Source organism: Lonchura striata, chromosome 13, assembly GCF_046129695.1.
Source record: "Lonchura striata isolate bLonStr1 chromosome 13, bLonStr1.mat, whole genome shotgun sequence".
Taxonomy (NCBI): Eukaryota; Metazoa; Chordata; class Aves; order Passeriformes; family Estrildidae; genus Lonchura; species Lonchura striata.
Window position 1 is genome coordinate 19984260 of NC_134615.1, and position 14964 is coordinate 19999223.

The 14964-nt window shown below is 39.7% G+C and overlaps 1 protein-coding gene across 2 annotated transcripts in view; it reads left to right on the plus strand.

Annotated features, from left to right (window-relative positions):
- Positions 1-14964, plus strand: part of CDH13 (cadherin 13) — a 462820-nt gene that overhangs the window by 317941 nt on the left and 129915 nt on the right. For both annotated transcript variants that reach the window (XM_077786380.1, XM_077786379.1), the window contains exon 7: positions 67-245. In XM_077786380.1, coding sequence (XP_077642506.1) covers positions 67-245 — 179 coding nt within the window. The remainder of the gene's footprint in view (positions 1-66; positions 246-14964) is intronic.

Genomic DNA, 14964 nt, shown 5'->3' on the forward strand with positions numbered 1-14964 from the left:
AGGTGGAAGTGCTCATTTTGAGAGGTTTTTGTGCTCAGTGCCTGCTGTGTGTGCCCCTTTCCCCAGGAACCACGGTGATGCGCATGGCAGCGTTCGACGCCGACGACGCCAGCACGGACAACGCCCTGCTGCGCTACAACATCCTCAGGCAGACCCCCACCAAACCCTCCCCAAACATGTTCTACATCGACCCAGAGAAGGGAGACATTGTCACGGTGGTGTCCCCAGCGCTGCTGGACCGGGAGGTGAGTGAGCACTTGCCTTTCTCCAGTCCCACGTTTTAATGGTTGCGCCTCTAATCTTCTTCTGGCTGTTGTTGTGTGGGGATTCAGATGCTCACTTTTGAGGATGCTCATTTCTTTTAAGAATTTTTAAATTTCTTACTTAGACCTAACATGTGCTAAGCTCTGATCAATGTTTGCAAATCTAGTAAATTTAGTAGTTCATGATTTCTGTGCAAAACATTTAGTGTTGTGTGGTGAGAAAGAAGATGTCAAGATTAAGTGGACTTCAGTTTAGAGTTAGTAATTGACACCCAGAGCTAATTGTGCATATAGTTCACTCTGAGATTATTAGTTTAGTGCTCTATATCTTTCCTAGAATATTTTTATGAGTGGACTTAATGGCCTAATTAGCTTGGTAGCCCATAGTCAAAATAAGAGGGGTAGGGAAGGAACAGGTAATTCTCAGGTGGCTTTAAGATGAATTGTCATAGTACCAAAATCTATGCTTATAACAGATCATTAACATTATGAGAGCATAAATTGATGGCAAAGAAAGCTTAGGTATGATCATTTCATGTTCAGAAGATAATAAACTAGAGCCAATCTGTTAAGCCAAAGGTTTAGATAGCAGAATATATAAAATCTTGGCACCAGAAAGTTACTCTATAAATCACAATTTCCTTTGATGAAGTAGCCCTGAGTGCTCTTAGATTCTTGGAGACATCCAAACTCTGTTCTTGCAGGATGTTTCAGGTGTGTGCTGTCTTTATTAGTTGATTAGACTCAGGACTGTCCATTGTTCTCAAGATTCAGCACATTATTTTTCATTTTACCAGGTGAAAATGCTGCCCATACACTTCCCTTTCTAGGTGGGTAGGGTTTTTCTACAGGCTTTTCCAACAGCAAATATTTCATGGGTGAATCAGAGATACCAGGCACCCAATGCAGTAAAACTAAGGATGAAACTAAGGTCTGGGACTGAATATCTGTGTTTTGAAGTTTAAAGAGCTTCTAACTTTATTCATGTTTGGGTGCCCAAGTGAAACCTTATGAATTCACTACCTTTTCTCCCCTCAAGTTTCCCTTCTAAATCCATAGTTTCAGTTCAGAACCTTTTTACTGTTTTCTAAAGACAGTTTCAGGTATTTTTATTCCTCATAGATAACCATTCCCCAAATTAAGTCAAATTAAGTCCCCAATTTAGTCAAAATTAGAAAATCAATGGAAGGGAATGAGCATGGCTGCTTTTCCCAGTGCCTCCCAAAGGTCACTGGTGATTCGTGAAATAATGATGTTGTCTCCATCAGTCAGATGGGGGTTATGGCTGGATAGTTTATCCTGAGAGCAGGATCTGAATTCCTCATGATTTTTAATAATCACCAATTCCATACCTTTACTTTAAAGGTGACATGACAAGCTGGGATCTGTTGAAATTCCAGAGCAATTCTTATTGTTCCAAATCTGAGTAGTTTACAAGCCGAAATGTGCTGGCTGTGTACAGTTTTAACACTAAAATTAAGCATGATCTGCAGTTAAAATCCAGTCTCACTTTGTCTGGTCAGAGGAAAGGCTTTGGGAAAATGGATGTTTATTTTTTCACAATCATCTTTGTGGGTTCAGCCTCTTCCCCTTCCTGCCCAAATGTCTTGAGTAGGAACTGGTGGTCAGGCCTCCTTTTTCAGATCTGTGGAATTGCCGTTCATGGTCAAAGATGAATAACTTCTATTTTTAACCATAATTGCAGCTTTTAGAGACAAGCAGCCTCATGTTTTTATTCTGAAAAAAAACCTGACTACCAATTTAATATTGATGTTATATAAATAACTTATGTATTTCTGTGTGGTTCATGAAATTGAATTATTATAAAAAATTGCCTGTGTGAGGTGGGGATGGAGGGGAGTAAAACGTGGAGGAGGAAATGTCTGAGTAGTTTAGGAGGAAGAAATGTCTGACTGGATTCCTGCTTGGGGAATAAGGTGTCTACACATCACCATATTTGGATGGGTGGCTTTCTGGAAAGGTGTTGGGCTGGAGGGAGCACCGTGTGCCATTCCTCTGCAGGATAACTGCTGGTATTAATTCCTTTTTACTGGGAGCCTGTGTAAATCTTAAATGCTTTGGCCCCTTGTCACAATCTCACACAAAATGTGTTGTAGAAACACGGGAGGAAGAAGTGTTCTTTCCCCTGAAAGCCTTGCTAGAAGGTGTAAAACTCAAACTGGAGATTGAGGACAAAATCCTCATGAAGGAGAATTTATAAGAATTTATCTCAGCAATTCTTATCTTTCAAAGCATGTTACAACACTGACTAAAATTACTCCTATTTTCCATCTCTATGTAACTTTTACCACTGCTTGGTCCTTCATGCTTTTGGGAGACACTTCACTGCATTTAAGACAAGTTAACTGAATATAAATTGTTTTAGAGGTGGTTTTGGTCTTTTTTTTGTTTGTTTGTTTGTTTTTTTAAGTATGATTTATTTAATGTCTGTGCATCAGGGGGAGCAGGAGACTGGAGGTTTTACCCAGTGAGGGAGATTGAGATGTGGACATAGAAAACATCTTGCAGGTTTTGCCCACTCTGGATAGTCCAAATTGTTTTTCCATGCTTCAGCATTTTCAGAAATGGAGCTGTTGGCATAGCCTAGAAATTCTTGTTCCAGAGCAAAGAATCAAAATAAAGGCATTTACAGTAAAATTAAAGTTTGGACATCTAGAGAGCTCAGTCTTTAAATCCAGTGATGCTGATGGGAGAGCCTTGGTTTGCATTAGTAAGCATCTATGTTAACAATATTAGAGACCAAAATGAAAGAATACTTTTACTCCTAAAGCATTATCAGGGAAAAAAAAAATATTTCTAAGGAGATACTTTTCAAATAAAATCCTTCTTTCCTGTCTGCACAAAAAAGGGTGTGCAGGAATCCTCTAGACTCCATCCAGCAGGATGCTGAGGGAATGCTTCCTGCCTCCAAGGAAACAGCACAGTGAAGGATTTGTATTTATTCACCAGCAGATTTTTTTATTTATAAATTTTTTAGATTCAAAATTGTTTCCAAAAGTGCATGATCCGGGGGGTTTAAAGCAAAACTCTCGTAATTTCTCAAAGAACATCCATTTTCATTTTCAGAAGGCAGGTAAGGACACATTTTTGAAGATTAATGCGGGTTGTTTTTTTCTTTTCTTGTGGGAGTTAGGCATCCTTGAATGTGTCAGTAATAAAGATTGAAGAGTGTTAGGGGGCAAATTATACCTCCAGGTATCCATTGGAGAATACATTTTGATTCATAAATTCGGAGGAGAAGGATGCCCTCCATCAAAATATATGGTCTAAATGACACGAAATAGAGCACAACAGGGAAAGAGAGTGAAAAAGCAAGAAAAACAGGGGGAGGGGAAGAAGTTGGAAGGAAACCTTGAGGAAATGTCTTAAATTTCAGGGATGGAGACTCCAGCTCAAAGTGACACTTCCCTGCAGTGGGAGGAAAATAATGCTCCTCATGTGCATAAGTGAAGAAAACACTTGTGGTCTTGTAGAATCAACTCTGAAATTTCCTTTATGGCTCAGGAATTGGGTTTTCTGCTTGCCCACAATGCTGTTTTCCCAGTGTGACCGACCCCTGTGCTCCATAGGAAAGCAACTGCGATTTGTATAAACTTCATGACTAAAGTACTAAAAGAAAGCTGTCACCACAGTTGCTTAAGTGAAATATTTACTCCTCACAGCTTGAGAAGTAACCTGCTTTTGCTTTTGATAGGAACTGCTGTGCTTAATTTGAGTTGGAGTTAAAAAATGGTTTGAGCTGTCTGCTGCACGCTGCTCTGTGTGCTGGCACACGTGGTTTTAAGCACCTTGAGGAAACCAGTTCAAGTGTTCTGTGGATGTGAGAGACCCTGGGCTAGACTGGGGTTTGTGAAATGTTTGTTCTGCTGTGAGGTTGATACTGGTGGCCTTCCACAAGCTCAGGAAGAAGCTGCTGTGTTCTGTGACCATTTGAACCAATCTTGGGTCATCAATCTGCCATAAATACTTTTCCCTCTCTTTATGACTTGCAAGAATGGAGCTGAAAGCCTTTAGCCATGAACTGTGAGAAAGCTGGAGTTGCACAAGCAGCCAGTGCTCATGTTTGGGTGAACTACCCAAAATAACAAAGATGGTTTGGGGTCTGGAGCATCTCCCTGGTGAGGGGCGGCTGCAGGAGCTGGGCCTGGTTACTCTGGAGAAGGGAAGGCTGAGAGAGGATCCCATCAATCCTTACAAACATTTCCAATGTGGGTGCCCAGAGAATGGTCCCAGACTCTTTTTGGTGGTGTTCAGCTGCGGGACAAGGAGCAATTGCCATAAAATTAAATGGAACAAGTTCCACCTCAATTATTCCATGAGGAATACTTTTCCCTGGAGGGGGAAGAGCACTGGAACAGCTGCTCAGAGAAGGTGTGGAGCCTTCTCTGGAGACATCCCAACCCCACCTGGACACTTTTCTTGTTGAATGGAGCAACATTCCTGCCTTGGCAGGGTCTTGGACTAGACAATGTCCAGAGATCCCAACCCTATTTTATGACTCTGCAACAATTGGCTGAGCCTCCCCCTTAACCAAAGGCTCTTAAACCACACCTGCAGCAAAAAGCAGAGTAAAACACCCAGACAGTGCCCCTTCTGGCTGGGAGGGATGCTTGTCTGTCCAAGTTTTCAATCCATATTCAGCAGCACAGTGCTGGTGTGGAGCAGGGGCAGAAATGTTCTTTACAGCATGGAGCAGCTCTGTTGGTATGAGTAAATCACAGAGCTCAGGTCCAAAGGGCTCAACTTCTCTGAAGGGGAAAATAGAAAAATCTCGTCCACTTCTGCATGTGGACACCACCCTTTTTATTAATATTTCCCTTTTGGAGATAGGTGTCTTAAGCAGTCAATATACTTATTACCTACTCGATCTAAATGCAAATGCTGAACCAACAGTGCACTCTCATTTTTAATGAAAAGATATTAATCTTTTCAGCAAATGCATTCCACATTTGATCTTCGTATTAACCTCTAACATATTCATATTTACAGCAATTGTAGGAAAACATATACCTTGGAGCATATCAGCTCTGAGTTGGAATAATTGTATCATTTTGTCTTGTCTTCTCTGACAGAATTCCCACTTGCACACCTTTAACTTGTTTTGCAGTATGCAAATTCCAGAGCTGAACCTCAGTTTCTGTGGTTTAAGGGGTTTTAGTAATAGATACAGCAATATCTCATATTATTTTCTGCTTAAAATACAAGATAAACAAACTATTCACAATTTCCCCTTGATTAATGCATTTCTTACATTCTGGTTTCTGATGCTTGTAAACATAAAACTCATGGGCCTTTGGTCTCTTTACAGAGAATATTCCACAGCCCATTATATCTGAAACATTAGAAATGGAGAGAAAAAAATCTGCCAATTATAATGTTATTTATAGAAAAATTGATAGAGAAATTATAAGTGCTTCTTAGCGAGATGTAAAATCATATTTAAAGTTAATTTTATGATTAATATTTTTGTATTTGGGCTCAAATGCCTGCAGTGAGAAAAAAAAATCTTAGTTTACCAGTAATTTTTAGTTTGATTCCTATTATATTTTTGATGAGAAAGCTCATTAACCTGTTCTTGAATCTTGAAAGAAGCTGCACAAAGAAGAAATAAAAGTCAAAATTATATGTCAAAATATGAGTAGTATGGTTCATGTTACAAACAGGAAAATCTCCTATTGAGAGAACATCAGAGGATATGTCTGTTCATTAAAAAACCAAATCTGCTCTGTTTGAAGCTGTAGTGGTAGAATTCCTACAAATCTTTCATGTAATTTTTAGATAATTTCTAATTTCATTTAACACATAGCTTGATAGTTTGATTAAAACAAAAAAAAAACAAAAAAAAAAAGAAGAAAGAAAATGTTCTGCCAATAATAGACCCAGAGTTTCTTTTCTGTAAAAATCCATGGGGGATGAACATATCACATCAGGGAGCCATTCCAGCACCATGTTCCTGTCTCCTCCTGGGTCAGGGAATGCAGCCCCCAGACCCGAGGAAGACAAATCCCTGCATGAAGAAACATCCAACACGGATGTTCTACCCAAACAGAGCACGAGGTGTGAGAATCCACTTCTGCAACAAAGATGAGCAAACACGTTTGCTGTCTTTGTGAATGAACAGCTCCCTGCAGAAGCTGCTGCTTGCAGTCCATGTTTTGCGTTTACCTTTTTTCCCCTGGAACAGCCAAACCTTCTGGAGATGCCCCAAATCCCCACCTTGGCCCCTCTGTGTCTGTTCAGTCCTGAACTCAGGTTTTGTGGGAACTCAAAATGTCCCTCAGACATTTTTGGATGTTCTGGGTCCAGGTCAGAAGCATTTGAGACCCTGGCACAGCTGGAAACAGCTGTGATTTTGGGTTTGAACAATGGAATGATTTACCAACCTTGCAGGAAGAACAAGTCACAAAAGTTCAGATATTATAGTAGAAGTAGTCACAAAGTAGAGGGAAGAATTTTTGAGTGCTGTACAGGGAGGTTTGGTTTTGTACATGGGGGTCAGAGAGTTTGAGATGGATTTGGGATTTGGGCCAGTCCTGTCCTCCCTCTTTCTTCTTCCTTACCTCCATGTTCTTGGTGATATTGGCACTCACAGATCGGTTTAGAGTAGAAGAGCACCATTTAATATAGGTAATAGGCATTGGGAAAAAACTGTAAACATTTAACACGTAATGTACCATATAAAAGATAGAAAAGCACCATTTAATATAGGTAATAGGCATTGGGAAAACTGTACCCATGTTACACGTAATGTACCATATAAAAGAGAGCAGCAGCCCTGGTGGGGAGAGAAGAAGCAGTCGGAGTCAGAGAGGATGTCAGGGTGTGTGTGTGCCTCTGCCTGAGCTGTGAGCAAACCACAGAAGAAAATCTTTTAGATAACTTGCAATAAACTGCCTTGAGACTGGACAACAGAGACTGCTGAGCCTTTTTCTGGAAGCATGGGTTGGAGGAGAAGTTTTTCCACCACACGGAGCCACTCCTGACCTAGGGTGGTCTTCGACAAGGTTTGTTGGGAAAAACTTTGCAGGTGGAATGCTTTGGCCATCACAGCCCCCAGGGCATCCTCCTGCAGCCCTGCTGGCCAGCACCCACCCGTAGGTGCTCTTTTATGGTTTCACCCCACACAATCTGGGAGAATTCCTGGTCAAACTCTTTAACCTGGAGTTTGCAGGTGGGATAAATCACCACTTAAAGGCAGAGCTTCTGCAAGGACATTTCCTTCCTCTCCAAGGAATCCCAAGGTATCTCGCAAAGGAATATTTTTCTTGTTTTGTGCGTATTTCCCTCTGACAAGGAAGGAAGGAGTAACATTCCTGGTTCTTCATTATGATCTTGGATTTATTTCTTAGGTGACCTACTGGCCTTTCATTCCCCTAGTGTGTTATGCACTCAGGGTATTCTGAGCTGTTGATGGCTCCAACCATTATTTTAACTCTCATAGTTTGCTTCCTGTGCAAATCTCCCCCGTTTCCCACAAGATGATGTGAATATGATTTTTCAAACCTGCAGCTCTCTGTAGCTGCACTAAGCAATATTTATATTCTCCCTCTGATGTTTTGGGTTAGGAGTTTGGGTATCACTACCTCCTGTGGCAGATAGTTTGCTGATCCTCTAGAAATGTCACTCATCCAAACATCCTGAGCTTCCCTGACACTGATGTATTGCAGAGAGATTTAAAAAAATATCATCCTCAAGGCACTTACAAAGAGTGACACAAAACATGATATCTGCTGCCCACATATTTTGAATAGAGGCTGATAATGGAAATGTCTTTTTTTTTTTTTTTTTTTGTGAAAGTTTTTTTATTTAAAAGGAAAAAGATAGGAATATTAGGTTTATGTATGTTGAGAAGTGAAAAATCCCACTGATGTCTAAGAGGGGGAAAGAAGTGGTGGACTTAGGATAAAAAAAGCCTCCAGTTGCAGGTTTTGCAGAGGAGCTGGTTAATTGCTAAATGCTGACACAATCTGCTAGAACTAAGAGCACTAAGAGATGATCTTCAATGTTCATCTATGACTGAAGATAGTAAAACTTAGAAATTCCAGCTTGAAGACAAACCACATATTTTGTTGATGTTTGGGGCAGTGGTTTCAGTTCAGGGAGAGAGATGGGTGAGTACATAAACAGAAAACCAAAAATTAATGTTATCCATGTAGACTAAGAGGTGCCAAAAGGTGAAAAAAATCTGAAAAGCACTGGCAGTGTTTTTTCAGCCTTTGCTTGGGGCCAAGGAGTACAGCTCCAAAAGATAGAAGGGCTTCACTATTGATTAATCCAAATTTTTCCTGAAAGTTTCCAGTTTCTAAACAGTTTTTGCTGGCTGGATAAGATGAGCTTGTGTAGAGGTAGAACAATTAATGCTTGGAAAGAAACTTTGGATATTTTATCTTTAAAGTCTGACTTTTTAACACAATTATCAGTACTTTCAGAATGCTCAGAGAGAGCAGAAGAGAGCAGAAAGGAAAGCATCTGAAAGTGCTCAGCTTACAACCAGCATGAATCAAGTAGAGTTAGCACTGAAAATGAATTATTTCAAATAGGAATAATTGCTTAGTTTGGTGGAGTTGCAGCTTGGAATACTTGGGACTCAACAAGGGTTACCCCAGAGATGCTGGATCTGATTTTTTATTTTCTTTTAACATGAAAAGGGTATCTTCAAGTATGAAGGTGGTTATTTTTAGTTCTGCTAGGATAATTCTAATTTCCCAGTGTGTTATTTTGGGATAATTCCTCTCGCACCAATGGGATTTTATTTTTGATTCCCCAGATGTCATCAGACAACAGACACATCTTTGTCATTTCATTTTCACTTTCTTTTATCTTTCGTGTTTCCTTATGACTTTCTATTTTTAGAGTGCATGTAGCAAAAACCATTTAAAATATTCTGGTTTGTAGGAGATTGTATCTTAATGCCATCAATTGGGAAATTTCTTTCTCTCCAAATTCTACCCAGATTTAGCTCTCTTTTGTGCTGCAGTATCTAATTATAATAGCATTAATTAAATGTGTGTGTGTGCTCAACTTTTAGTTTTCAGCCTATACTGTAGAGTTTCACAACACTCTATTCAAGGTTAAAATAAACCCCTATTGTTCTGCATGGATAACATTAATTTTTAGTTTTCCGTTTCTCTTTTAGTGTATCAATTAAAAGGTAATTTGAGAAGGCAGAATGTGAATAAATATAATGAGTTGTTAATCATATTCTCCTCTGCTTCTCTTCTGGACTGGAGGATCCACTGGTGTTCCACTTGCAAAACATTCACAGAACTTTTTGCCTGATTATTTTTAATTTTTGTATATTTAACAAATCTCAAAAATTGAAGTCTTAATTAAATGGAACACCCTAGTGAGACAGTGGCTGCCTCTGAGTCTGTTTTCACTTGTAAATGTCCATTACACCCATATTGTGTCCAATGAAACCCTTTAGAAGCTCCAAACCTAAGGCATAACTGAAGACATTCAATGTCTTCATTAATCCAATGTGGTGCATTAGTGTAGACAAAAAAGTTGCCTTTATTTCTGTCCATTCTGTGTTTGATGCAGCTGGGAGCTCCCCGGGTGATGGATTTCCCCTTGATGAAGGATCTCTGCATCCCCTGTCAGTGATTCCAGGGCTGCTCCTTGTGCCCCAACTCAGTTTTTTGATGACTTTTTACGGTTTGTAACGCCTTGTGAGGGCTGACCTAGAGCAGAGGCTGGGCAGAGTCACAGAATAAAGCAGGCATTTATTAAAGGATCTCCTCCATGGATCCACCTTGGGCAGCACCAGAGCCCAGCCAGGGCTGCACCCAAGATGAACCATAATGGTCCCAAAATGAACCCAAGGTGAACCAAAACGGTCCCAAAATGAACCCAAGATGAACCAAAACGGTCCCAAAATGCACGAGCGCTCCCGGGGCTCTCCCTGGGATCAGTTCTGCTCCATTGGCACCTTGGAGTTCATTGTCCCATTCCAGCTCCAGCCCATCAGTCCCATCCTGCTTGTTTTTCTCTCTCCAGCCCACGCTGTTTGTGCTCCTGGGCTGAGGTTTGGATCATTTGTCCTTGGTGCCCAGCTGGAGCAGGAATTGTTTTGTCTCCCTGCTCTGTGCACAGAGCTCAGCATCCCCTCATGTGAAGCCCAGAAATACACACTAAAGCAGCACAGAATGTGAAAATATAAAAGCTAAAACCTGAGGCATCATTTGCTTGTGACATCTTTAGCTTGATCTCTCTTGTGCTATGGCTTTTGTTTTCTTTTATTCTTTCCTTTTTTTTCTCCCCTCAAAGCAAACTTTTTTTTCCTTGAGAGGAAATCCATAAAGCATCATTCTCCCTGCAGAACAAGTATGAGCTGGCTCCTTGGAGACCAGAGATAAATCACTTTTAATGGAAGATATTGCTCAGAAAAGTAATTTGTAAACATTTTAAGTTTGTGCCATATTATCCCACCATCCCCAAACAGAGACCTGAGTCTAAAATACTGAAATATGAATTCTACGTTGCAGGCTGATGGTACAGGGAGCAGCATTTATGGATGGTGACTTTTCTTCTTTGGCACACAACATCTGGTATCTTCATAATGTTTTGCCTGACACTGCTCATTTAATGTTTTTAAGAATCCTGGACCACAACCTGCCATAGATGAGATGGTTTCAGCATAATTATTGAATATTTTTGCCACTTATTTTTTCTTTATGGTATTTATATTGGGATGTTGCCCTGCATAAACATTAAAAGTAGATTTAGACCAGACAACACTCACGCTGCAGGTGAGATGTGTGTGGGGTAGTGTCATGGCAGGGAGACTTCCAGTCTTTGAAATGAGAAATAATTCCATTGAAATTCCAAAAATCATGGAAATGGAATGGGAAATAATGGGAAAATAATTATTAGGAATTGGCAATAATTAATAAATGGGAAATATTACAGCTTTAAGGAACTGCAAAAGAAAAAAAGGCCCAGAATCTGGCCTTTGCTTCCACAGCAAAGAGAAATAGTAAATTTTTCTCCAAATGTATTTCAACTTAATAAACATCTGTCTTGTATATTTAAAACTGCCATTTCAGGATTGTAATTATATCATCTGAAAATAAGTCCTCCTCAAAAGAGAATTGAAGTGACAGGCTGAAGAAAATGAAACATGACGTTGCTCGTTCTCTTTTCGTCCTAGAGCTAAAATTTAAATTAATTTTCCTCTTCTTGTCAGAAGGTATTTTAATTGGAAATCACTTTTGATTGCAGTTTTCAGAGAGGAATGGGATCCTTTCCATTGTGTTTTTCAGTGTCTTCATAATATTTTACTGAATTAATCTTTGCAGATAGTTTAAATAGTTGATAGCTGTGATGGTAATTCTAAAGAAGGTTAAAAAACCTGAGATAAATGTAAAGATTCTCACTTTTATTTTTTTGTTTCTTGGCACCTTTGTGTTTGTTGCCATAGTTACCTGCTTGTTGAGAGAAATGAATATTTGATAGTAGCAGTAACTAGACTGTAAAAATTAGTTATGCTGCTTCAGTTCAATTTAGGTTTATCACACTTTTTTTTTTTTTGCAGCTGAATTTTCATTATAAATGTTGAAGGAAAGTTGTAGAGTCATATTCCTCTGGGAGCTACAAGTATCTGTAGCCCTCTAAGTTCACCCACACTCATTCCACAGCCTTCTGATGAACTAAAAAATCCTAATTAAATTTTCTTCCAATATGCATCAATTTTCAGTTTTCAGACCTCTTCTAATGGGAGCTTCTTCTATTAATATCCAAATCTAAATATCACAGAGGACAACAGTGGGCATTCCATGGCCACCACAGGGGGTGGCTTCTTGTGCTGGAACAGTGAGAGGTCAAATTACAGGAGTTTGGCCTAATCTCTCACTCCTGAATTATTTCTGCTTTGCCAAAATCCTTTTTGACACCTGACTCAGCCCACACCAGACAGTGGAGCCCCACAGAGCTCAGGAATGGCTATCCAGGCAGCAGTTCAGGGGAAGTTGCATGTTAGAGAGGAAAAGGATCTCCAGAAAAATAAAAAAAGAATGTGCGGTTTAATGAGAAAAATTCCAGGAGTGAAGCAGTTGCTACTGTGGCATTTACCTCAGCACTGGCACGTCGCTGCCTGCACTAAAACCTTTGGCACAAAGGGTGACTTGAGGAAAAAATGATGCTCTGGGTCGTGTTGTCATGCAGGGCTGTCTCAGGCAGAAGTGACAGAAATCGTGTTGGCTGCTTTATCTTCCCTTACTCTAATTTCTCTTGTCTTAGAAATGTCTGAATTGTCTCGGTGTGCTTTAATGTAGCCTTGATAAAATGCATAACTCATGGAAGAGACAAACCCAGGGGAGATCACAATTTTCCCAGAGGATATCTGCCTTTCCAGTGAACCACGAGAGAGATGGAAAGTGCTGAAACGAGGGAGAATTTTCAGGAGAATTTGTCAAAAATGCACTTCTCATATCTGGAAGCCCAGAGATTTCCACTAATGGGATTAACTGCTTGAGAAAACGAGGGAAAGGCAGGAAAATCTGTGCTGGTGGTACTAATGGTGTGATTCAGGCTTCTTGAGGTAACCAGAAAGTTGTTGCCATTGATTTTCACCTCGGAAGTTGCAGCAGGTCCAAGGCAGCTGCCGGGGGGAATTGGAGGTAGCAGGGTTTTTGCTGGGCTCTTGACTTCTCACCATGGCCTAATTGTAACATTAAGGCATCATGTTCCTGCCTTAAAAGAGAAATAATCACCAAGTTCTGCAGCCTGCCAGGCTGGAGGGTAGCACCCTGGGACAGCAATAGGTAAAAGCATTGCTTTTAGCAGTGTGAGGAGTGAGAAGATGGTTCTGAGAGCTTCCAAGGAGAAAACAGTGGGATTCACTTAGGAAAGTCCAGAGCTTCAAAACAGATTTGTTTTTTGGTGTCTGTTTTTCTTTTTTTTTTTTTTTTTTTTTCCTGTGAGGCATAAAAAGGTTTAAGTTTGATGAGAAAGTTTTAGAAGCTGTTACAAGTTTGGCTCTGGCTGTGCCTGCACTGGGATGGAGCCATGGGGCTGAGCAGAAAATGTGAAGTCTCTTCTTGCCAGCCCTTCCCTTCCCCATCAGGATAATCCTCTTTCCCTCTCCCAGCTTCCTGTCACTGCTGTACAGACTTTGGTCCATTTAAGTTTTTCTTTTTTTTTCAAGCATGGTAGCTTACTTATTAACCTAATATAAAGTTTGCATTAAACAATGAGGCATCGAAATTTCCAATGTACTCCCTACCTCCCAAAAAACCCAATAAAACCCCCAAAACACTGACAACAAGGCCCTTCTTCCCCAGCCAACATGGGAAGGAATTTCTTTCTTACATGGGAGAAAATTCCATTAGCAATATCCTCAAGCCTTCAGGGGATTTGCCACTTTGCCTAATTCATTAAGGGCTCTCTGAGTTTTTCAGAAATGTCTTCAGGTAAGGGTAATTCTTCAAAACTTCAGTTCTTTGGGTGCACCAGATGTAGGGAGGATTTGAAATTTATTGTCTAAAAAGGATCTTTGATGTATTGTGAACATATAGATTTATACATATGTAAATCTATATATGTGTTTGTCGTTGGCTATTTGTGTTTCTTGTTTTTTTTTGGTTTGGGTTTTTATTGTTTGTTTTGGTTTTGTTTTTTTTTTGGCTTGAGAATTCTTTGAAAGATATTTTCTAACTGGCCTGCCTTTAATTGGAGAATGGGACATGGAATTTCATATGGTTTTGCTTTTATCAGCATAAAAAGTCCATCCCATGAGATGGAAAGGTGCAGGTGGAGTTACAGCAAGCTTGTACTAAAGCAGCTGCCAGTGGAGTCTCTCAGTTTGGTTTGAGGAAGGAAGTAGTATTAAGAAAAAAATCATAATTTATATTGTGTAAATGAACAGAAATTCTTTTCAGTTTTAAAGCAGGTCTTGTCTCCTTTAGGGTGGGAGGAGCAGAGCACTGAATACCTGAGTTGCAAAAGTTTTAATTGAATCTCCTGCTTTGTAAGGTGCTTTCCAGGAGCATCAGTGTATCAGCTTGTTCCTGGTCCCCTGAAGTTTATATATCATATTTATTTTATCATTTTCTACATGAGGCAAACAGGATTTGATTGCATGATCTGACGTGTCAATGTTATTTTTGGGAGGCAAAGGGGAGTTTGATTTGATCTCAGTGACTTCATAAGTTACTCCTACTTGAAGAGATGGGTTTAAATTAAACTGAAGATGTTCATTTCCAATAGATATAGCAAGATAAAGCTTTCTTTTTTCATCCCAGAAATGATAGAAAGCAGTATGTAATTTTTGGTTTATGAAGATGGAAGACCAAAAACTGACAGAGATTTTGGATTATAAATTAAGAACTTAGATGACATTTTGAGGAAATGGATAAGCAGAAGATGCCGTGCACTTTAGTTTGAGTAAAACCTGTCTTTTTCAATCCTATCCAGGGAAGATAAATTATGTAGTGTAATTCAGACTATTACTGATAAGTGCAATGGATCAAACAGGACATTCTTAGTTTCAATAAACAGGAGTGAGGAAGGTAACTTCCTGAACACTTTTCTATTTTCTGTGCAGCCCATCTCAGAAAGTACTAGACAGTATCTTTAAAACAAATCACACAATGCACTGCAGAAAACATTCTGGAATATTTGATATAATTTAAAACATCATTTCCTCTCGGTTATAAATATTGGAGAACACTGGGAAAAT